Raw genomic sequence first — 25,015 nt, 5'->3', positions numbered from 1 at the left:
CCCTAAATGCTTTCTTGCTTCTCCTCTCTTTGGGCTAGGTAGTTCTAGGGCTATGAAGAAGCATCATGGGGACAAAGTGGTTAAGATCATACCACAGCACAAAGTTGTCCCCATCATGTCCCTGTTTATCCTGCCCACCCACCACCCTAAAATCAAGAACTCCCTAACTATTGTGGGTCCATTTTTAGAACCTATCAGATCAATCTACAAAAGATAGGAAGTCAGAGAGGAGGCAATTATCCAGGGATCTGTGTGGCTCTTGGTCTATGGATATACACTAAGAATAGCAAGATGCGTGGAAATGACACAGCTGCCAACAAATAAAAAATAAAAACAAAAACACTGCAATGACAAAACAGGTAGGCCTCTCTGAGGGTGAGAGGGTGACCTTATCTTTCTCCCATGAACGGAATCTTGGCTCCCATATTTAGATAGAGAAATATAGATTCTTCTTAAAATGGTATATTTTTTTAAGCTATTATTTCTCTCCTCGATAAAACGGAGGCACTATTTTAGAACATCACAACAGCACCACTGATGGTAATAACCGGCTGGGATGCTGTTTAACCAAAGTGGGGAAGAAGGAGGCCAGAGGGCCAGGTAGTTTTTGGACAGTGTTGTTTTGTCCCAAGGGGACCAAGGCTCTGCCAGGTCTATTAATCTTGTCAGGCAGAGTAGTCCAGCAGGTGCTCCAAGGTCAGAGATCAGAGCCTCGCAATGCTCCATGCTGGACCCCTTGGAATCCTCAAACCTGGGCCTTCCTTCTCCATCCCAGCCTCCTCCCCAGGGCCCAGCCCTGCTGCCCTCCCCACAGGGCCTGTTCTCCATAGGGAGTTCCTGAAGGGTTACTGGCTCATGTTGTAAGAAATTATGAAACATAACTTTCTCGTTTTTTTTCTTTTCATTAAAAAAATAAAATATTCAAGACTATCAGCTTCTCTTTTGCTTTGCTTTTCTTTTTTTATATAAAATATCAGCAAGCCGCAAAGAAAAAAGATCAAAAATTAAAAAAAAAAAAAAAGAAAGAAAGAAGAAGAAAAAAAAAAAACAGGGTTTGGGGGAACAAAAAGGAAAATAATTGTGAGGTAACTTCATACCTTGAGGTAGTTTACTTTGCACACAGCATTGCCTGACTCTGCCCACACGTCATGGTTGTTTTGTTGTCACTGTTGTTGCAATGTCAAAAGGAGGGGGACTCCACGCATGAGCTTTTCCCACATGCAGAAAGGGCCCTCCTCCCTTCCCAGCACACCTGATAGTATTGTCCAGGGTAGCTAAAGTGCACCGCCTGGCTAATATGCATTAACAATCAGTACAGTATTAGGAGGGGAGGCCTAACCTCATTTAATTGATGGCTGCTGTTCTTCCACAAGGGCTAAACTTCCTTCCAACGGGATCTTATTGAGCCTGGTAAATTAATAAATTAAGCTTATTACCCTTTTGTGCAGAATGCTGCTGACATTCTGAATTTCGTCCCTAGGCACACCTTTCATCACAACCGTAACTCATGGAGGCAGAAGCCGTCAGTTAAATACTCCTCTAGAATAAAAACAAGCAGATACTCTCCAACAAACCGAACTGGTCAGATGATGGACTTCAGCTTTATCAGGAGCTCACAGTCGGGTTCCAAGTCCCATCACCACCAAGCAAAGCAGTGCCGTGGGGGGAGAGGACCCCGCAACCCTTGCCTCTGGGAGCCAGCCCTATAGGAGCACAACGGGCTGGGGTGAGGGCACCTTTGGGCCGCTCAAGTCCTCCATGGAATTCAGACTTTATCAAGGGGAGTTCATGCCCCCTTCCCAGTGCTCATATCCAATCATTAAAATAGACTTTAAAAAAATATAAAATTCGCCTGAGAATGGTGGGAATCAGGGACAGTGGTTAGCCCCCTACCCTGCTGAGCTTTCGGTGCCACCCACATGCACCTGACAATGATGTGAGCCGAAGGGTTAGAGGGGTGTGAATGTGGTGGGCCATCTTGGTGGGGAAGCCCCAGCAGGCAGGCAAATTCCAATTCTGCCAACTGGCAGATCAGGACTAAATCAGCCCAAGGGCACTTCTTTTAAACGTGGATTGGTATATATATTTAATCAACTCTCTCCCCATTTTGCCCCCTTCTTTCATCATCCTTGCTCTTCCTATTGACTGGTCTTTGGAATTTAACTATAGGACAGGTCTTCTCCACAGTCAATACTGTAAGCAACGCAATGTATTAGTTCCCTTTTTTTCTATAGCAGTTCAGATAAAATAGTGTGAATGTAGAAAGAAGTGGTGTCAGGGTTCTGAGAATGGAGGTATTTTAATCAATAACCAAGAAGGGAGAAGAAGGCTGAAAAGATTAACGTCAAGAAACAAACCATCCTTTGAGGTTTTTAAAAACCTGAAGGAAATTTTATTTCTTTTCCCCACTGGGGTCTGACCCACCCTCTTGGTGGGGGGCTAGAGCTCTTCCTTACAATCCACGTTTAAAAGCACCCTGAGCTAGAATTGCAATGGTAACATTCCAAGGGGTGAACTGTGTTGGGCCAATTGGTTTGGTGGATGGGGCCAGGAGATCAGGGTTCCTCACTGGAAAATCTTTCTCAAGTCAGTGGGCAAACCTGATCTCCAGCCGGGCCCAGGGGCCCCTGATTCCCACTCATTCTCAGGCCTGCTGGGAGAGCACACTCTCCAGTTCCCCCTGTTGTACTGGAGTCAGTGGAAGGGGCTGGTCACTTCCTCCGTGCCTGGGCCTGGTTGCTCTGTCCCTTCTGATGCTGCTGCTTCACCTGAGCCAGGATGTCTCGGATCTTCCGCTGAGCCATCTGCAGAAAGAATGGGAAAGGGGGAAGGGGAGACCTCTAAGGAGAGAGACTCAGGACACCAGGAACAAACAGAACTGGCACTCAGGACTCGGAATACAGGTAAGAGGAGGATTGAGGGTCAGGGTGATCCTTGGTTCCTGTCTCCAGAGAATCCGAGCATCCATTGTGAAATACAGCAAGTAAGAGGAGATGGGCAGGAAAGGGAGGACAAACGTAGTATAGCCCCATCTAGTGGGATTTGAACCTTTATAAGGTTTAACCCCAAATGGAGCTCCTGGGGCTCTGTCCCAAAGTGATAAATTAGGAGATACCATCATGAGCCACTAGTCAAGTAAATATCCAGGAAGAAAGTGTCAATAATAAACTCCATTGTGAAATGAATAGTCTTTACTCTCTCCTTCTTAATGCTTTGTTGTTGTTGTTTTGGCTTTTTTTTTTTTTTTTTTTGGTGGGAGGAGCAGTTCTGTGGTTTGAACTCAGGGCCTCACATTTGCTAAGCAGGTGCTCTGTCATTTGAACCATTCCATTCCATTTTTTGTGTTGAGTATTTTTGAGATAGGGTCTCAAAAAATTATCTGCCTGAGCTGGCCTCAAACTGAGATCCTCCAGATTTCTGCATCCTGAGTAGCCAGGATTACAGGTATGAGCCCTGGTACCCAGCTGTTTTGGCTTTTTAAGACAGGGTCTCACCATGTGGCCTGGCCTCAAACTTATGATCCTTCTGTCTCTCAGCCTTCTGTGTACTGGGATTGCAGGCCTGTGCAAGAGATACTAACTGCAAAATAGGATTGAGATTATAGGAATTTACCAGAATGTGTCCTTTCTATAAACAGAGTGTTTGATTAAAGAGAAAGTAGGTCTAGGGTGGCAAAGGACTGTGCTCAAGTCTTAGTCCTGGTTTCTAGTTTTAACTCTGGAGTGCTTTAAACTTTAGGAGAAGTCCATGAACTGTCAATCACCCTTTCCCTACCTTGCTGAAATTGAGCAAAATTTGAACCTGCAATTGGCCTTGATTTCCAAGCTCTGGAGCCTCCCAGGTGCCCAGGGCAGGGATGAGGAGTTCCAAAAAGGTGATGGGAGAGGGAAAGGGAAGGGAAAGGGGAAAGACAGGAACTAAGGAAGAAGCAGTCATTCTGGAAAAACCCAAGAGGCTGCATATGAAAACAGTCATTACTATGGCTATTATTTCAAGAACAAGGCTGGACACGGAATACAGACTTCCTTCCATAAACCCAGTGCAACAAAGGGTTAGAGAAGAGCAGGACACAGTGGTTCACACCTGTAATCCTGACTACTCAGAACAAACCTGCAATCCTAGCTATTCAGGAGGCAGAGATGGGGATCACAGTTCAAAGCCAGACTAATTTAAAACACAAACAAACAAAAAAACCTGGGCGTGACAGCACGTGCCTTGTCATCTCAGCTCTGAGGGAAAGGAAGCGTGATCCAGACTCGCCCAGGCATAAAAGCCAATACCTTATTCTAAAAATAAAAGCAAAAGGCTGGTGGCATGGCTCAAAAGCTAGTGGGCCTGCTAATAAGTTCAAACCGCAGTACTGCCTTAAAAATAAGAGGGTTAGAGAGGGACAGCAGACTATGAATATACATAATGCTATCTATAACATAATACATACAATAGCTATATGTAACACATACTATACGTGAAACCTGTCCTTTGCCTAGGGAATCTGAAGAGGAATAAATTTGCACAGTCCACTCCTGCACCTGAACCTGGGGTCCGATCCAGCCCAGAGACAAGCAGACATGGGGAAGCCACAGGAAATGTGTAGGTCACACACATCAACCTCTGGAGTCCTCATTTCTCTGCCTGTGGCCCCCGAAAACCACCGGAGATGGGAGAAAGCATGTACCTGACTGGCGTAGAAATGCCCAATGATCTTCACGATGACTTGGTCATTCTCGTCTGGGGTCTGGTCTCTCGGTACTACCACCTCAGCTGCTGTGAGATTCTGCAACTCATTCACCTGGGGGTGACCAGAAAGGAGCTCAAGGTGCTACTATGCAAGCGTGGGGTTGGGGGGCCGGGGATGGTGAAGCTCAGAAGTAGAGCACTTTGCCTTGCATGCACAAGGCCCTGGGTTCAACTCCCAAAGCACACAAATAAAAAGCATGGTGGGACTGGGGCGTGGGACTGAGAAGAGTCAGGCACTGAGCATGGGGAGAAGAATTAAGCCAGTGGGGAAATAGTGAGTTTGCAGTGGAACAGGGCAGAGGAGCAGAGGCCAGAGCAGAGCTGTTGGGTTTGGAGATCAAGGCCTGGAGCTTTCAACCTGGCTGACAGGACTCACCGTTTTGCCACCTTTGCCAATGACCCGGCCAGCAGCTGAGGCTGGCACCCGTATGTGAGTTTCCAGCTTTACTTCCTCCTTTGGGCCAAAGAAATTCTCCTCTTTGAGTTTGCCATAAATCCTTCCCTGAGCCTGGGGAGAGGAGGCCATTGTTAATCAGCAGGCCATCTATTTGTAGTCAAAGGAAGAGCAGCCCCAGCTCAACACAAGTGCAGCCCCACATACCAGGCTAACTTTTTCTGGCACACAGGCCTGAGCCCCCAACATAGATCAACCACCTAAGGCAAGTGGTTGAAAAGCCTAGCTTGGAAACCTGTCAACATCCCCCCATATCTGTATAAAGGACACCCTAAGACATAATGAATTGTGAGTAACTGAGCACATTATTTCCCAATGACTATAAATTCATTAACTACAAACCAAGCCTCTGTGTTTTGAGATGACTGCACTTATCTGGACATGGTAATGACTAGCATGTTAAGACCCTGAATGGCAACGAATTGAGTCAGGCAGAGTGCAGGTCTGCTGGGCAATTCCAGAAAGCCATCCCAGTTCTCTATGTACACACAGGTAAGGTTAGACTACTATTAGTTCTGGCTGTCTGATCGGATGTTCAAGAATTTAAGAATATATTAGGAACATAAAGGAGAAGGGAATTTGACATCAAATGCAAAGACCTCTGATTTCAATCCCATATTCCTGGTGTGGACCTAGTCAATAGAAATTAAGTTTCATGCTCTTTGGAAGCAATTCTGCATGTATATATTCTGCAGAAAATACTGAATGATGTGACAAGAATCTGACAGCTAATGAAAGTTGTCCATCTTTCTCCTGCCCTTGGGAAAAGGGAAATTCCCAACCTCAGTTCCCCTGTATCCAAGTTGGAATATCAGTACACAGCAGACCTTGAATTGGGCCTCTGGGGGTCCAGTGATGATAACCATTCGAACTTTGGAGTCAGGTGTTTCAGGTGGAGCAATCTACAAAGCAAAGAGGTGGTCAAAGAGGGACCCTCTGGGAAGACCTCTCCATCTCCATTCTGCCCAGTCTCCTCCCACCACCCTCCCTTCCACTGCCCAGGGGAGGAAGAACAATGACCTCAAAACCCAAATCACTGCTGTGAACATCAGAACTGTTACAAGGGCATAGTCAGGTTAACTAGAAGGACTTGCTTTAGTGACACTTTTTCAGAAGGTTCTCCCTGCCCCTCCCAGTTTTGGGGGGCAGGGGGAAGAGTGTGGTTCAGTGGAATCCTGACAAAAGGCAGGGACTCAGATGAGATGGCTAAACTTGAAGTATGGTGACAGATTCTCCTCTATCCCCTGGATCCTGGAAAGGTGACGTGTACATGGTTTCCTACTATTTTACTGATGAGAAAAGTAAGGCTCAGGTCCTTCTGTATCCCTGGTGGGCAACAGGTTGAGGCTTGGACTGGGACCCAGGCTAGTTTGTAACAGAACCTGCTTCTCTTTCTACACTACAGTCTTGCTTCCTGCTCAGTGTGGAAACCCAGAAGCACTAAAGGTGCCCACAGAGGTCTGAGCAAGTCAAAGCAAAGAGGACTTGGACACCATGGGGAAAGGCCCCTAACTGAACATGAAGCACTCTCAGAAGCTGGAGCATGTCTCGGATCCTGAAAGAGCCCAGAGCAAATTACCTTGATGGAGGCACTTGCGAATCGGGAGAGCTGTTTGATGTGCTGGCCCTTCTTGCCAATGATGGCGCCCACTGCCTGGGCGGGGATGAACACCTGCACCATCTCCTGCTCTGGAGCCTGCTGCCAAGACACCAGCTTCCTTACCAAGGGCTCCAGGGCATGGCCCAGGAGCTCCTCTACCCTGCTACCTTGCAGCCACAAGGAAGGGGTGCAGGTGCCCACGTTCACCCTGGGCTGCCAAAGGATGCTATAAGCCCTTTGGCTCTTCCTAAGTCCAGCAGGGCTAAAGAAAGAGGCCAGGTAAGAAGGGGAAACTGCTGCCAACATCCAGGCAGCATCCCCTTATGGGCTCCCCACAGCAGTCAGAGACAGTGCCTGGGAGCCATGCAGAAGAGGGCACTTCAAAACCTCCCTTCCTTCTCCTTGCCAATTTTCAGAACACCAAACTCCCATGGGGACCCCCTGTAGTAAGATCTTCCACCTACCATAAAGGAGCTGTAGGGAGCAGCCCCAGTAACGCTGCTGGGAGGCGGTGGGACTGCACTGGACGAAGCTGGGAAAAGACCTACAGCAGCCAGGTTGAGGCCAGGGATCAGATGAGACTGTAGCTGGGGAAGAATGATAAGAAACAGGTCAGCTCGCTCCTCAGAACCTAGAGGTCCCTGGTATGTGACCCTAGCTGAACCAAAAAGGGAAACCCCCAGGTGGAGTGGGACAAAACCCTAAGAATTATATGCTTTTGCATAAAAACTTGCCTGACATTAAGGTCTTCCTTGGGGTGTAGAATTGAGTGATGTTCTCAAAAGAAATAAGAACTGGCACCTCCAATCAGAAAAAGCAACCAGCTGTGTTGCCCTTCCTCTCTGGTTGTTCCCTCCACTGATGCTGGGGTGCTCCCCTTGACTCCAGTGGTTCTGAGCTTTTTGTCAGGTTCCCCACCCTCACTCTCCTTTAAAAATTCGATTAAATTATGAGCCTTCTCTCTACTACAGTGCACATGAAGGTCTGAAGCATAGTGGTAGAGCACTTGCCTAGAATTGAAGAGACCCTGGCTTCGATCTCCAATGGGGGGAAAGGGAGAGGTACACATGATCAGCACATTTGTATGAAAATGAGGGTCTACATTCTACAAGACGATCACAAGACTCCAGACCCCAAACTGCATCTCAACTATGCAAACCCCAAAGATTGGACCCCCACTGCCACGTGAAAAGCCCTGATCATTAAATGCAACTTAGGAATGAGGCTGGGAAAAGAATGACAAGCAGCCAGGTTGGTTGAGGCTTCTGGGGCTGGGGCTGGGGCTGGGGCTGTAGCACAGAGGTAGAGCACTTGCCTAGTATATGTATGTGAGGTCCTAGGTTTGATCCCCAGCACCCCAGCAGTGGGGAAGGGGAGGGAAGCCCATTTCAGGTGAGTTCAGGTCCAAAAACATAACCAGCCACACAGTACAGGGCACAGGTTAATCACCCCACCCATGGCTGCTTTGCTCAGATTCAGGGAAGGGTGTTTAGTGGGGCCCTGCCTAGCACTCACGCTCATGGCAGCCACGTCGTTCTCATAGGCCTCCCGAACTTTCTTCATGATCTCCTGCTCAGCCCTGCAGCAGTTCTCGATGGCCCCCTTCACAGTTATAGTCCTCTCAGGGTTGTAGAGGGTGAGGTCCTGTAGCCTGGCACAAGAGCAAGGAGGTTAAGCTTTCACTGGCAGCACAGGACCAGGCCATCCAAGACCATCCAAGGTCCAGGGCTGCCATTTCTACAGGCTGTCTAACTTTTGGCAAATAATTCCCCATCTCCTTCAGGGCCTTCAGGGCCCTCTGGTAACCAGGGCAGGGAGGATGGTGCACGGAGACAATAATACCCCAATTGAGACCCAAAGGGAAGGAAAGAGGTTTGCACCTGCTTCACTGATGTCTCAAGGTAATTTCTTTGCTTGTACCTTTTGGCAAGCTGTTACTCCGCCAACAGGCTAGCCTGGGGAAATGGAGAGGCACAGCCCTCACAGACAGCTAGTCCACAACCTTCACTGGTTATTCCACAGAGGCAGCCCACCACATGGGTTGAAAAGACCGAGGTCCATATACTTCTCATGATGGCAGACAGGCTAAGTCCTGATGCCCTGAAGCCCTGAAGCCCAGGCTCCTAGCTGCAGGCTTTTCTCAAGATGCAGAGGAAAAGAATGGGAAGATAACAGAGGCAGCCCCCTCAACAGCCCCCATCCCATATGCCACAGGGATGAGTAAGCTCCAGCCCTTACAGATAAAAATGTTCGCCACTTCTATGGTTATTTTTACACAAGCAGTAATAGCACCCCAAGCAGGTGTAAGGCTCTATGATGAACTACCATTCCCCAGCTCCCCATAAACAGAAGAACCAGTGAGAGCTTTACGAGGAGATGGTGATTTTTGTCTCTGTGTCCTGCTCCACCTTCTTCAGGTTACGCCCTTCCTTGCCAATGAGACGCCCCACGAAGTTATTGTGGGCCAGGATTTTCAGGGGGACCTCGTCAGCCCTGGGGAAGAAATGGGGGACAAGAACTCCTTTAATGTTGGCAACAAGGAGACTCAAACATCAGGTCATTCCTGACACTGGGTTTCCAGGACAAACTACAGGGCAAGTGTCAGAAGTTCACAAAAATCAGCAGATCAGCAGTTGCTAGGACAGAGAAATGAAGGAGGAGGGTGGATTGCAGAAACTGTGATTGTGGTTTCAAAAGGTACTATGCAAATTCGGGATGGAGGCGTGGCTCCAAGGTAGAACACCTGCCTAGTGAGTGCAAGGCACTGAGTTCAAGCCCCAGTACCGCCATCAAACTGTATGCTTGGAAAATGTAGTGAAAACACATGTGATTAAGCCAGGTTAAAAAAAAAAAAGTATGATTTATTATATATCAATTAAACTCTAATAAAGCTGTATCAAAAAAGGGCAAGTGCACAAAGGAATGTACGTAAACAGATTCCTTGCATCTTTGAATGTAAATATTGCATTGATTGGGACCAAGCCCAAGTCCTCCTGCATGGGAGGCAAGCCCTCTACCACTGAGCTACACCAAGCCCAGTTTCTACTTTTGTACAGTTTTTGACTGCCTTCTAATCTCTGTATTATTGCTATTAAAAGTGTCAGTTGGCCCACTGCCGGTAACTCACACGTGTAATCCTAGCTATTTGGGAAGCAGAGGCCCACATCTCCAAAACAGCCAGAGCAAAAATGAGAACGTGTTTAATCCCAGTCCCATTTCTCCTGCCACCAAAAAGTAAATAAGTTGGGGTGAGGGCTGGGGATGTAGCTCAGTGGTTGCCTGCCATGTGAGAGGCCCTAGGTTCAATTCCCAGCATCAAAAAAAGGACAGCATGGGAACAAAGTTAGTGTGTTTGGAGGAGGGAGATGACAGTCCCTGAAGAGCCAACCTGGAGCCTTACGTTTTCGTGTCCTTTGCCTCCTTATGCATAATCTCCAAGATCATCTTACAGGCTGAGGAGCAGCCTTCAGGGGTTGAGTGGACGCTGATGGCCTTTTCAGCTGCACCTGCATTCTCCTTCCTATGTACATCTATCCTGAGGACCACAAAGACAAAGTCAGTTAGTTGTCACTAGCAACCCTGGTCTTCAGGCTCCCCCACCTCTCAGTCACAGGCATAGAATCCACTCTTCTTGGAAGTGCACAACTAGGAAGGGAAGAAAAGTGCCAGGGAAATGTGAACTCTTGGCTCTGTCTTTCTGAGGTGGTGGTTGAGGACAAGAGTGCAATGTGCCACATGGACACTAGGGTAGGGATTATCAGGCCGGGGGTGGAAAGCCACATTTTCCTTGATTTCATCATGTCCCCTTGAAGATAGCAGGAAAACACATTGTCCCACACTGCCCCAACTGTAAAGACATCACATGACCTGTTCTTTCCCACAGAGCACAATGGTCAGCTGTAAAGGGATGGTTGTGTTAGGACGGGAGATGGGGCATAATGACACCAGTGATGGAGGACCACCAATAAGTGTTCCTGACACCATGGAGCACCAAGAAGTGGCTGACTCAACAATACTCAATTTGCTTGAGGAGGCTTTCTATGAAACTTTATAGGAGAAACTATAGAACCCTTCTTGCTAATGATAGTCCACTGCTAAAACCCAGCAACTGCCATCCATGGTGTACCCCAAATCCTCTCTCGTCTGCCCACTCCTACCATGGAGGCAGGACCGGAAGCAGTGACCTGACTGTACTAGTAATATTTCTTAAGAGGAAGTATTCATGCCCCAAGCGTGCTTCCCAGGAGGCCTCCCCTGCTACCACCCAGTTCCCTGCACCCACCCGTCCTTTCCCAGCTGCCAAGACTCACTTGGACTGGGTCTGTTTTGTGATGTTGCGAATGGTGGCACCCTCCTTGCCAATGATGGCGCCCACATACTGGGTGGGCACCAGGAGCCGAAGAGGAATGTCCACTTGTTGCTGCTTGGCCGGGGCCCCTGCTGCTACAGGCGAGCCCTGGCGGGGCTGACCCCTGGAACCAAAGCCTCCTCTACGTCCATTCTCAGAGCCCTGTGCTATCTGCTCATCAGGAATGTAAGAGACCTTCAGGGCATGGTTCTCCAGCTGGTGGCCATTCAGTTTCATGATGGCTCTGGGGACAGAGAGAACAACCACTGGTCACTCCAACCCAAGCAGATCACATCAGGTGCCTTCATTGTACAAAAGCACTCTACTGCGTTACAACTTGGAACACACTGAAGAAAGGGAGATAACTTCTGGTTCACCATCCCACCTATTATTTAGGGAACATTCCAGTCTATATGGCAGAAGACAAAAAAGAATAGTAGTTAATACATCAATGCCAAACATTTGGGTGAGATTTATTGATCAGAAAGGTGGCTTCCAATCCACTAAGAAGCACAGAGTGGTCCTGATTTAAAAAGTAAGACCAAGCTGTAAAACTCAAATCTTGTGTCACTTGGAGAGTACCACATACCTGAAGTGGCTAAACAAAGCTGACACTTGCACTTTCTAGATTGGGTACTTCTACCAAGGCTTGAGGAAACCAAGTATTAATCACTACAAAACCCTAATTTTATAATGAAACCAAAGTCAGAAGAGATTGACAATTCTGTATGAAGTATCAAATGTGTTCATTCTACCTGGCAGCTCCCCCCAAATGAGACATGGAGCAAAGACACTCAATTGAGTTATGGCACTGCTAGTTTTATATTAGGCAATTCACAACCTCATCTAGTTCTGTCTCAAAAGCTTGCCCTGCCTATCTTACAGCTGTGATATTTAGACCCGTTATCCATTTGGAGTTAACTTGTGGGAACAGTACAAAATAGGGGGGGGTCCAAATTCATCTTTTTGCATGAAAATATCAAACTTCCCTGGCAACATTCTGTAAAGACTTTCTTTCCCATTCGATTTTTCTTAACACTTTTGTATTTAAAAAAAAAAAAAAAACAAAACTTAGTGATAAATGTACAGGCTTATTTCTAGGCTCTGGATCCTGTTCCAATAATGTTCTTATTCTTTAATCTGTACAAAAAGCAACTTCAAGTAATCTCTTGTTCCATTAATCTTGATGTCTTATCTTGATGCCCATAATGTACTGATTTGAATACTCTACCTTCAAAATAGTTTTTCAAGTCTGGATGTTCAAGATTGTTAAGGTTAGTCTGGATCCCTTACATCTCCTCACACTGAATTTTAGTATTACCCTGTCAATTTCAGTTATCATAGTGGATTCATCTGACAATCACCTGTGAAAGCACATGACAAGCTAAGGTGTTTGTTCTTTACATTTGTTAAGTCTGGCACTGTTTGTGGCTACGGAAACTCCATGCAAAAGAAGTAGGACTAGTGACAGGATGGTCTGCTTACTTCTTAGAGACTGGAGTCCAAGGATATCTGGGAGGTCTATAAATCAGGACAAAGACTGAAAGTAGAAGGCAAGCCCATCCATTCTCAAGACTGGCACTATTAGAAGTGTTAATGAAAGCTGGGCACAGTGATACAAGCCTGTAATCCCAGCACATAACAGGCTGAAGCAGGAGGACAGAGTGCAAGGCCAGCCTGAGGAAGGAGGCGGAGGGGAAGACACAAAAATAGTCAATGAGGCATTGAGCCAGGGTTGACATGATCTGTAAAGTCAGGCCAGAGCAGGCACTTCTAGAAAATTCTGAGCCCAAGAGGCACACATCTAACACAAAAACAGTAGGCACAGAGTGGTGGGTTTTCACAAAGTATCACTAGTTTGGAGGAGGCAGCATGCTTAAGAAGCAAGAAAGCCATCAAAAGCAACTTGTGGCAAAACCCTATAAAGTGTCAGAGATGGATGTAAAGGGGAAATGTGTAAAATGTGTGCTGTTTGTACCCGTGGTAAAGAAGCATAGTTGTTCCAAGTAATTATGGTGGAACTGAAAGGATCCTAGGAGAGCATCAGCTAGGCTCCCCCCCACCCACATGCCTGCAATAGGATGTCTGGTCCTGCATTAAATCGAGACTCCTTTTCTGAATGCAGTAGTTTCCTCATCATAAACACTAGATGGCGCCGTCAACACAGCAAAGGACTTGCATTTCCCAGGCAACCAGAGACCCAGTAGAGCTGGGGAGGGCTTGGGATCCCTCCCTTCAGCATATGCTTGCTATCAATCCTGAAGAGTTTCTGAACTATTGAGCTCTCTGAAACATAGGACATAAAGGAAGCACGCACCCCAAAAAGACCTTGAGGGAGTCGGGTTAGCTGAGCCAGTATCAGAACCCAGCTGGGGACTCCAGCCTGCCTGGAGTCACCACCACATGCCCTTCACCGTACCCCTGTCTTCCTGTCCAACCAAGCAGAGGCACCCAGCTCCCAGCACCCCACACGGAGCCATCCTCCCTCCCCCGCCCCACCCCCGACACTCACTGCCTGGTCTGCTCCCGGTTGGAATAAGTGACATTCACCACTGCTGTTTCGCTCTCTGTGTTCACTGCAGGGACAACAAACAGGCCAGCATTAGAGCAATGAAATCTGCAGGATGAACCCCACACACATACACACACCCCACCTCAGCTTCCCATGTTTTGAGGTCAAGAAGGCATCCAGCAGACTTGTCTGAGTTTGTGAAACGCTGGAAGGAAAAGTCAAAATCAATTTTCCTGAGGCCCCGTTCACCAGAGCCACTGAAAAACTCAAATTAACCTTTCCTTGCATATCCTTTGTTTTCCTAGAATTTTTCCTCCCAGCCCCCCAAAAGTGGGAATAAAGGGTGTGGCTGCCCTATCAGCAGAGCAAACACCCCCACCAGGGGAAGCAAACTTACCCTTGGAAAGTTAAACTAGTTAAAAATCAACACACTGGTTGAGATTAGCGATTTATAGAGGTAAATATCCCAAGAAATAGAGCTGAAGAGCCTTGGGAACACCTAAATCCATTCTAGATAGCCTCAAGGACACACTGACCAAAGTGTACTAAGATCTGGCTAAACAGGCTGACAGGAGTGGATTCTAGATGAAAGGGGGAAGAAAATCTGTTTGCATCTTTGCTAGGGGAGGATTTCCTGCCTTGAGTATTGCAAACATGCTGGCAGTGGACCTGGACACACTTGGACCATCAGTGTCGAAACACTTTGACTCCCATCAAAGTCCTCAGCTGTAATTCTGAGCAGACTTTTGGCTCTCATGTAATCTCTCTATATACTCTTTCCTACAGGACAAGACGCTGGCCATCTGGTGATAGAATTCCAAGCAGTTGGGGCAAATATTTTTCACTTTGATAAAATTAGCCCTCTGTTAAGCATCAGTCTTGTGAATTTGGGCTCCCGAGGAACTGGCTTGATTCAAGGCTCTACAATCCTGAGGATTAAGTGCTTGCTTGGTCACAACCCCTCTCAGGACTTCATTGCTAGGGTCTGTTAGCTTAGAGGTGAAAGTCTGCAAAAATAATAATCCTTTGGGAGGCTGGGAGCCAGTGGCTCATACCTGGAATCGTAGCCTCTTAGGAGGCAGAGATCAGAAGAATGGGGTTCAAAGCCAGCCCGGACAAATAGTTTGTGAGATTCTATATAGAAAATGCCCAAGAAAAAGAACTGGAAGAATGGTTCATGTGGTAGAGTGCCTGCCCAGCAAGTGAGGCCCTGGGTTCAAACCCCAGCACCACAAAAAAAAAAAAAAAATCCTTTCTTTAGTGGGAATACAAGAATTAACCAAAACACCTCTGCCTAACAGACCCCATCTCTAAAATAACCAGAGCAAAATGGACTGGAGGTGTGGTTCAAGAGGTAGAGTGCCAGTAATGTGAGCTAAAAGTCTTGAGTTAAAAAAAAAAAATTAGAGATCAGCCGGTCACCAGTGGCTCACACCTGTAATTCTAACTACCCAGACCTCAGGAGGATCTCAGTTTGAGGGTAATAGTTTGTGAGACCCTCATCTCCAAAAATAATCCTGAGCAAAATGAGGTTCAAGGCCAGCCCAGGCAAATAATTCTCAAGACCCATCTCCAAAATAACCAGTGTAAAGGGGCTGGAGGTGTGGCTCAAGCGGTAGAGCGCCTGCTTTGCCCAGAGTTCAAACTCCAGTCCTGCTGGGTGCCTGTGCCTCCCGCCTGCAATGCTAACTACTCAGGAGGCAGAGATCAGAAGGATTGTAGTTCAAAACCAGTCCGGGCAACAGAAAAAAACTGGAGATTATGTTAACTGAAACAAAGCAGATTCAGAAAGACAAATTCATCTCACATAAATTGAGTAGAATGGTGCTTATCAGAGGCCTGGGAGAATAGTAGGGGAAGGAGAGATGGAGAGGTTGAACAGTGAGTGGATCCTAATTATGGTCAGATGGTAGAAAGAAGATCGTCTATGTCACTGCACATAGAATGAAACTCTACTAGAGATTTCAAAAGGCTAAGGAGTTCCAATGTTTTCACCATAAAGTGACAAAAGAGGAGATAGGTTTAACCTGATGTAACCATTACAAAATGTATCAAATTATCACATAGCACCCCACAAATAGGCAAATTTTTTTTTGCATGCATGCATGCATGCATTGACTTAAAAATTATCTAAAAACTACCTATGTTGGGCTGGTGGAATGGCTCAAGTGGTAGAGTGGCTGACAAGCAAGTGTGAGACCCTGAGTTCAAATCCCAGTGCTGCCAAAAAAAAAAAAACTACCTACGTCCAACCAAAACCACTCCATTTTATTCAAGCTTAGTTCATCTTTAAAGAATTTATAATCTTAGTAATGAAGAAACCTCAAAATTATGGCTTTCTATGACCTAAATTCTGTGTTTTTCCTTCTTTGGGCCCACTCTTCAAAGATTTTGCCTACTCATCAAATTGTATTAAGTAATAAAACCCCTTCTTTTTAAAAAAATTGATCAGTCATATGTACCTGCCAATCAGAGCCTCTAAAAAGGCAGAGATTTAAGTAAAAGAGCTATGAACTTGCTCAGGCTGAATACATAATTTCCATTCTTTTCCCCTTTTTTTTTGGTGGGACTGGGATCTGAACTCAGGGCTTCACACTTGCAAAGCAGGCACTCTACCACTTGAGCCACACCTCCAGCCCATTTTACTCTGATTATTTTGGAGATGGAGGGGTCTTGAAAACTATTTGCCTAGGCTGGCCTTGACCCTCAATCCTCCTGATCTCAGCCTCCCAAGTAGCTAGGATTACAAATGTGAGCTACTAACACCTGGCACAACTTCCACTCTTAAACTATTACTAGGGCCAGGAATCCAGGTCCCCAAGCCTGGTATCTCCATTCTATCCAGGTTTTCCAGTGGATTTCATCATGGAACAATGTGAGGCAGGAGTCTTACCTTGTTCACAGTTCTCCACTGTGCCATACTGAGCCAGCAAGCTGTCCAGTACCTGAGAGCATGGAGAAGAGAGGGAGTCTGAGCACCCCAGGTCTGAACCTTGGGGACATGGGCAGAACCATCTGGGGGACTATGTATTACCGCTTCTCAGTTTGCTCTCTCAGGTCCTAACCCTAATGGTGACATCAGCCAGTCCTTTTGTACTTGAGCTCTGCATTACAGACCTTTTTGGAAGCACATGGACTGACTGGGTTCCTGTATCGGTTTCTGACACCACCACATGTTAGGATTCAAGGAACACCCTTCCCAACTCCTTAAATAGGGACAGTCCAAAAAGTTGGGTTATGGGTGAGGATGAGATCCAGCCAACCTCAGACCCATGGGGGGCTCTCCAGTCATTTCTGTCAACTGAGGCTGACCCAGACTTTCTGTCCAGGCTCAGTACCCCACCCCACAAAAAGCTTCCCCAAAAAGCACTTACTTCCCACCGGAGCTGAGGTGGAATATTTCGTATCTGAATTTTTCGACTCCTGAAAGAGGAAATCAGAGTTAAAGTTCTGGGTGACTTAGGTGCCTGTGTCCTGGCAGTTTCTAGCCCTTGTACCAGTTTTTATCCCCCTAACCTACTGCTCACACTCATCAACACCAAAATCTTAGTAATTTTTTCCCTATTGCTGGGGATTGAACCCAAGGGCAGCTTTGTGCATGCTAGCCAAGGACTCTACCATGAGCCAAACCCCAATCCTTTACAATGGCAACCTTCTAGACATACAGATTTGGAGTTGGGGTGCCTCACCTCAGAGACCAAGTTGTCAACACTACCAGAGAAAATTCAGAATCAGATATTCTGAGCACAATTCCCAACTGCCTCTAGCTTTCCCACTTGGTTCTTTCTGTCCCAGGCACTAGAAAACAAAGCTAGATAAGACAGTTAATATAAGAACTATTTAATTGGTACCTACCTCATACTCCTTACTGCTTCAGAGGTTGGAGACACCGCAATAAACAAAAACAAAGAGTCTGGCTGGAGGTGCTCACGATGTGAGGAAACAGAACTGTGCAATGAATTACAGCCAGGTAATGTAGCACAGTTAAGCGCCTGGCACAGATGTGGATTTAAACCACTTATTGGCTCTGCTCTTTAAAAGATTATTTAAATTCTTTGAGGCCCAGTTTCCTCTTTTGTAAAACAGGGATAATACCTATTCACAGGTGGTAGGTGGTTTAGATAATATTTGTAAAGAGCTTAGCAAAAGGCATGGAAGTAAGTCCTTCAAGTGTAACAATAGATGCATGGGTAGATACTAAAGGGGGAGTGATTAACCCTGGCACAAAACAGTATCAGGACTACCTTCCCCTCCCAGTTAGCTATACTTTCTCTTCCCCACCTTTCAAATGCCCCTAAAACGTAATCTTCCCTGAGAAAAGCCTTCAGGTTCAAGGTTGAACTCCCAGGGCAACTGCCCCCCACCCAAATCAATAATCTAATCCATGAGTTGAAGGCACTGAAATTGACTTGATGTGTTAGTCAATTGTAATTTAAGTCTTTGATCACAAAATTAGTTCAAGGACAAAGTCCAACAGAATTCTAGTGGCTTGAAGGAAAACTGTAGTAGAAAACAAGAAAGTACAGTTCAAACTCAAACTACCCTGATTGTTCAGTCTGATTAAGTCACTTATACTCAAGCCTCAGTGTCCCACTGACTTGCAATGGGGACCACATTCGCTCTGTCCAGCTTTGGGAAAAGAAAAAGATGCCACGTTCTAACTGTAAATGTGTCAAGCTTGTCTGTCCTGAGCCAGTCCTCTCAACCACTGTGACCACAAGTGTCTCCAGGTGTCAAACAAAAGCAAAGGGTGTCTAAGATCCGTTGTAGCTTTGCAACTGAGTGTGCAGATTTTATCCACAAAATACATGAAGGAAAAATCTCTTCCTGGAATGAAATAGGTTAAGGGAAAAGAGGATGTGTGGTGAACAGAGTCCTCCACTTTGGTTGGTTCATGACCAACCAAAAAAGGTCAGATAACAGTAAGACAGTATAATGAGTATCAGAAACTGGTCCAATCCCAGATTCGCAGATCCCATCAGGCCACCTAGTGGATCAATTCATTGGCCAAGAGGAAGTTCCACATCTGCCCTTGTGAGAAATTTCCCACACTGTGCTGAATAGACCAAATGCACTATTTTCAAACAGGTAGAGAACTGGGGAAAGAAATGATTGCATCACTGGAAGATTGAGAGCTCTGACCTGGCTCAACAGGGTAGCAGGAATCACCTAGGCCAGGACACCCCTCCCCCCAGGATAAGCCCTTCTGGACAAAGGGCAGGGAGATGGGGGTACCTGGCTGAGAGTTCCAAAAATAAGAGCCTAAAGCAACCCTAGTGCAGGAGCCCAGTTTGAAGTGTGCTCTTTCAAGATGGTCCCTTAGTGTAATCTAAGGTCAAAGGTCAAAACTTCCCTCTCACTTCAAACACCCACTAGTAGGGGAGTTCTTCCAGTGAAGGCAGGGGGAGAGGGATGGCAGTGGTGAAATCAAATCTCTGCTGGGATGTTAATCCATATCCTGAAAGCAATGGCAGGCAGATCGTCTGGAATGTCTGGAATGTTCCAGGAGAGGGAGGGGGAGGAGGGCAGGGCACCCAACCAATGAAAGAAAAGACATCCTTAGCAGCCCTCCTCCACCCCTCTAGGGCACACACCCCACCCTGGGAACCCACTCTATGCCCCTCCCATGTCTTCTTTCAGCAAAGCCCCCAGCCCTGATTAAAACACAACAGGGAAGGAGGGCCTGGAAGAGCTGAGTCCAGGAAGGGCCTTTGTCTTCTAAACCCTTGGCCTAGCTAGTGTCTATTAAGTATAATGCAATCTGATTCAATTCAGGCCCAAATTACATGAGGCAATGCTGAGAATTGTAACCTGCATCCCCTTGCCTGGGACCCTTTGGGTAATTCATTCATTCCTCAAACAGGTATGAGAGTCCCAATGTGGACTGGGCTACACTGGTGTGTTGACAACTTGAGGAATCCTGGAGGCTAAGATCTCCCTAACTCCTTCCCTCTACTTTGATTTCCTCCTGTGAAAACTACTAAGGCTTTTGTTAGCACTTAGAAGGTCTGTGAAGCAGACTGCCTGTGTAATAGGCTCCATCCAAGTCCCAGTCCTCAGAAGGCTGCTGTCCCCACCAGCAAGAAGAGAGGCAAGAGGTAGGGCTGACCTGAGCCACTTGGCAGCACTGAGTTTTAAACTTAGGGCCTCACGCTTGCTGGGCAGGCACTCTTACCACTTAAGCCACTACGTCAGCCCAAGCCACTTGGCAGGAGGGTTGGGAAAAATCTAAAGTCTTCTGTACTGATGGGAAAATGCCACTGCCTAGAGTCCCCTGACTTCACCTTCCAGACCAGGGCACCACACCCTGAATGCTTTCTCCCTGCCCTGTGCAGAGTACCCAAACCCCAACATGCACTAATCAGCAAAGAGAACTCCCACAGGTTTATTAACTTTCCCCACCCTCCAGCAGCTGAAAACCTGTTGACTGAAAGAGTGAAACTGTCACCAACAGCCACAAAAGCAATGGTTGCAGCAGCCAAATTATTTCACTGGGTGCCAACAGCCTGTGGATCTCTGGGTGTCCTTCTCCTGCCCTGGTCCACAGGACAGAGATCAGGCCCTTCCTCAGAGGGCGGCTCACCAGACACAGCAAATGCTGCTAGACCAAACTGGCGATGGGAGGGCCAGGGAGACCAAGCAGCTGTTCTTCAGAAATGGGAAGATTCATGAAAGAGCAGAGGAAGAACATCATTGCAGCCTGGCAAAGTGGCTCAAGAGCCTGCCTAGCAAGCATGAGGCCCTGCGTTCAAACCCCAAGGCCGCCAAAAACAAACAAACAAACAAAAAACATTGCAACAGTATAAGGAGCTACTTAGGAAAGCAAGCAATTCAGGAAACTCAGGGGGCTGGGCCCCAGGAAGGGGACCAGGGTGGGAGCTCTCTCTGGGCCGGAAGCTCTCTCATCCTTCCACTCAAGGGTTCAGAGAAGTGTCACCAACTTAAGACTGCAGTGGAAGGGAAATGGTCACGACTGGGGAAGAGCCTCACTTAAGCTTTAGTTGAAGGGAACATTTATGAGTGCTTACAGGAAGATTCCGAGTATCATCTCCTATAACCCTCTCATTTCCCATAAACCTGTTTCACAGACCAAGGCCCTGGCCCTGAAACTGGGGCTGAATATCTTCTCCAAAGTACACAAGTACTATGAGCCTGAGTGAGGATTTGAACTCAAAACCCATCTGAGCCCAGTCTCTTTCCATGGAGCCTGTGCTATGTTTTTGATGACATATAGAAGACAAAAAGCCTTCTGCTAAACTACAGTAGTGTTAGACCTACGTAATGTTACTAAGAGTTGCTGCCAGGCACTGGTGGCTCACGCCTGCAATCTAGCTATTAGGAGGCAGAATCTCAATTCAAAGCCAGCACAGGCAAATAGTTTACAAGACTGTCACAAAAAAATCCAACACAAAACAGGATTGGCTGAGTGGCAGAGTCTCTGCCTCGAAAATGTGAAGCCCTGAGTTCAAACTCCAATATCACAAAAAAAAAACTAAGCGTAGTAGTTAGCAGTGGGCCTGCCGCGTGGGTGTTGCAATCCCACAAAACAAAATATCCTTCCTATAAGTTTGTTTGTTTGTTTTTTGGTGGTACTGGGGCTTGAACTCAGGGTCTACACCTTGAGCCACTCCACCAGCCCTTTTTGTGATGGGTTTTTTCGAGATAGGGTCTCCAGAACTAGAACCAGATCTTCCAGAGTAGCTAGGATTATAGGCAGTGGCCGGCTTCTCCTACAATTCTTTAAGCTATTAGCATCTTTTTCCAACAGCATACTTTCATTTTATGGTACACCCAACATGAACTGGTTTGATATCATTAAGACAGAATCGTTATTCTTTTTAAGTCATATTGTGAATTGTAAGGTTCTTATCCTTCGCAAACCTACTCCTCCCTCTTTCTTCCCCGCTTCCCCAGGGGGGAAGGTGCCACTTGCAATCATTTTGATGGCTTCTCCTCCCTAATCTGAGGAGTTCCTGAGGGCCAGGGCAGGGCAAGACAGTTGAAGGTGGGGAGGAGGGAGGCAATGGCAGGTTTTTGGAATCCTGTCAAGTTTGGGGCCCAATCCCCACAGGCCCCAATCCTGAGTCAAGCCTGAACTTTCAGCTGCCGCAAAAATAGGATTAAACTGGAATCTTCAGATTAGGGCCTTCATCTGCACCCCTCCAAGGCCAGGCTTCTGCCTCCACCTGTGCTCCCCAGCTCTCCGGCAAGTCAGGCCTTCCAGTCTCTGGACCTCAGTTTCTCACATCTGAGAAACAAGCAGTGGGATTAGTCCATGTTACAAGGTTCTGTGTCCCCAGACAGGGATCGACCCTGTCTACCAAGAAGGGAATTTTCTTAATTAGAGGGATTTTCTGTGCCTTAATGGTCTGAATAACTGGCTATTAACTTCTTTCAGGAATGTGATGAAAGTTACGAACACTCTTCACCAGAAAAATGCAAGCAATTTGCACAGAAGTTCAAGACTTTGAGGGTTAATGAAAACTGAATCCATCTATGAGCCCAAGGTTTAAAAGGCCCACATCTGCACATTGAACTTTTTTGGTGGGGGGCAATACTGGGGCTTGAACTCAGGGCCTTCACCTTGAACCACTCCACCAGCCCATTTTTGTGATGGGTTTTTTCGAGATAGGGTCTTGAGAACTAGGCATGTGCCACCAGCACCCAGCTGAACTTCATTTAAATGATGTCCAAGTCTTCAGCCAACTCTACAGGTATCTCTAAAAGCGAAGATGTAGCCCCAAGCAATAAGAAACAGCTAACCTGAGGAGCTAAGAGTGTAGCTGGGTGAAAGAGCACTTCCCTGGTGTGCCCCAGGCCCTGTGTTCAATCCCCAGCACTGCAGAAAAAATAAAGTAAAATACATGCTAAACTGCGAGTGGGCTTGATGCTACAACTAGGATGCTGCAAGAGTGATTTAACAGGGGGCTAGGTGTGGCTTACGTGGTACAGTACTAGCCAAACTCAAGACCCCGAGTCCAAACTCCAGTACTGCCCAAAACAAATGCACATCAAAGATGTTTCAAACCTGCAGAACACACCAGGCTGCTCACTTACCTCACATGTACCAATTTCTACTTATCAGTCAAGAAACTGGCTACAATCACTTTCCTCCAGGCTTCTGGAAGAGTCCAGCTGCTGTACGTATGCACTTCACAGAGGTTAACTCAGCAGCTACCATGCACTAAGGATGTGCTGTCCACCTCTGGGTAGCCACAAGTGGCCTCTGAGCACCTATAATGTAGTTACTGCAACTAAAGACTTTTTTGCAGTACTGGGGTTTGAACCTGGGGTCTCATGCTTGCTAGGCAGGAGCTCCACCATTTATTTGAGCCACTCCACCAGCCCAACAACAGAATTTTCATTTCTGCTGGGTGCTGGTGACTCACGCCTATAATCCTAGTTACTCAGGAGGCAAAGATTAGGAGGATCGAGGTTCGAAGTCAGTCCAGGCAAATTGTTTCTAAGACCCTATTTTGAAAATATCCACCATAAAAACAGGTTGGTGGCGTGGCTCAAGTAGTGGAGAGCCTGCCTAACAAGTGTGAGGCCCTTAGTTCAAGCCCCAGTACCACCAAACACACACACACACACACACACACACAACTTAGCATCTGATTTTTTGGAATGGGCTGTGTAAAATAAAATGCACACTGGATTCCTAAGACTTTGTACCCACTCCCAAAAAACAGAAGAAAATATTCCCATAAATACTATTTATATTGATTTCGTGTTGGAATAATCTTTTGACATACTGAGTTTAAAATATCTTTAAGACTAATTTCAAGTAGGCACAGTAGTGCATGCTTCTTTCTTTTAAAAAAAAAAAAAAGTATGGGCTGGTGGAGTGGCTCAAGTGGGAGAATGCCTGGCCAGGCATGGTGATACACATCTATGATACAAAAGCCTCAAGAGTTTGAGGCCAGCCTGGGTTACACAGTGAGACCCGATTTAAAAAAAATAATCAAAAACCCTTCCATGTGTGGCTCGGGCTGGTTTGCAGTTGCACATCGGTGGGTGCTGAGCACATGGTGACAAGCAAGGCAAGGCTCCTGCTCTTATGGGGTTTCCAGTCCAGTGGGGGACCCCAGTTTGGTTTAACTTAGAATGAGGAGGGAATGGACAAGGCTCACTGGGGAGTGGAGGACTGTCCACTGGGCCCCTGCCTTGAGAAAGGGGTGATTCAGATGACCGTTCAATAAAAAGGTCCTATGTAGCTGGCATGGGAGCAGAAGCACCCTACCAAACCTGAACCCCTTCCAGCTGTCACCTAGCTGGGAAGTTGCGCTGAAATGCCCACCTCTGCCTTTTCCAGAAGATCACCACGGATCTTCTGGAAATAAACTGTTCAGTAAAACTTCTGATGGGGGCAGGCCTGGCACACTTCAGGCAGGGCAGTAGCTGAGAAAGGGGGCGGGGCCGGGAGGGAGGAGGAGCTGGCCCTATGCCTAGGGCTCAGTGCCAGGCTGATCCAAAGGCAGCACTGCCAGACAGGCGGGCTGTCGGGTGGCTGAAGCTTAGGGCTAGAGACTGAAAAACGGTGACCTATAGGGAGGTGTAGGACTTGGGCAGGGTAGATGCCACCACCAAGAAGAAAGCCAGAGAGAAGCAGCTACTAGGCAGCACAGACATCACTGGAATGTATCCATGACCCTGTGCACATGGTCTGTTAAATGGATGTGGCACACACAATCCCACGTGTACCCTGACTCCTGTGCAAACAAGTAGAAAGTTGGGAATAAACGGGAAGGAAAAGGCCATCTCCAGGAGCTACTCTGGGCTGAATCCTTATTCTGTCTCCTTGAAGGACTCTTCCTATGTTTAATCGAGTCAAGAAAGAGGGGGTAGGGGGAATCACCAGGCTTATTACAGGCACCCCACCACCACCACCACCACACACGCACACACCTAATCACCAAGAAGTTTCAGTTGAAGAAAATCAGATTCTTATTTTGAGGCAGGAAGGTGAAGAGGCAGCCCCTCAAGGCTGAGAGGATCCTAAACAGTCCCCCCCCCACACACACTCATTTCACAGACAGAGAAACTGAGGCAAAGAGAGAAGGAAAAAGACTGGGTGAGTTGGGGTTAGGACTAGCACTCAGCTCTTCCACATTAGTTTGTGCTCATTTCAAAGTGCACTGCTTTCTGTACAAAGAGAAGCGTTAATACACAGCAGAAGACTGTACAGCCCAACATCAGGAGCAGGAAAAATGCCCATATTCTGTATGGCTAAATGCGTGCCAACTGGCTTTTATTGCATGCGGCTCTAATTTGGGCACAAGATTTAATTTGCAGAAGAGCTAACTACCCTATAATATGGCTGGATGGCTGTCAGAGATCTGTTAAACAGGGAAAAGATTAGTC

At 46.9% G+C, this 25,015-nt stretch overlaps 1 protein-coding gene across 1 annotated transcript in view; it reads right to left on the bottom strand.

The window, feature by feature from the left end:
• Positions 1-2,338: 2,338 nt before the first annotated feature.
• The window catches only part of Igf2bp1 (insulin like growth factor 2 mRNA binding protein 1), a 38,690-nt gene continuing 16,013 nt past the window's right edge, over positions 2,339-25,015 (bottom strand). Inside the window, exons 3-15 of the mRNA XM_074048921.1 lie at positions 17,026-17,074; positions 16,545-16,596; positions 13,652-13,715; positions 11,102-11,383; positions 10,192-10,326; positions 9,162-9,284; positions 8,307-8,442; positions 7,256-7,378; positions 6,771-6,890; positions 6,019-6,093; positions 5,114-5,245; positions 4,676-4,789; positions 2,339-2,804 (exon numbers count right to left, since the gene is read on the bottom strand). Coding sequence (XP_073905022.1) covers positions 2,712-2,804; positions 4,676-4,789; positions 5,114-5,245; positions 6,019-6,093; positions 6,771-6,890; positions 7,256-7,378; positions 8,307-8,442; positions 9,162-9,284; positions 10,192-10,326; positions 11,102-11,383; positions 13,652-13,715; positions 16,545-16,596; positions 17,026-17,074 — 1,498 coding nt within the window. The 3' untranslated portion in view covers positions 2,339-2,711. The remainder of the gene's footprint in view (positions 2,805-4,675; positions 4,790-5,113; positions 5,246-6,018; positions 6,094-6,770; positions 6,891-7,255; positions 7,379-8,306; positions 8,443-9,161; positions 9,285-10,191; positions 10,327-11,101; positions 11,384-13,651; positions 13,716-16,544; positions 16,597-17,025; positions 17,075-25,015) is intronic.

This window comes from Castor canadensis, chromosome 11 (assembly GCF_047511655.1).
Source record: "Castor canadensis chromosome 11, mCasCan1.hap1v2, whole genome shotgun sequence".
NCBI classification, from domain to species: Eukaryota; Metazoa; Chordata; class Mammalia; order Rodentia; family Castoridae; genus Castor; species Castor canadensis.
This window is presented reverse-complemented; position numbering and strand designations above follow the sequence as displayed.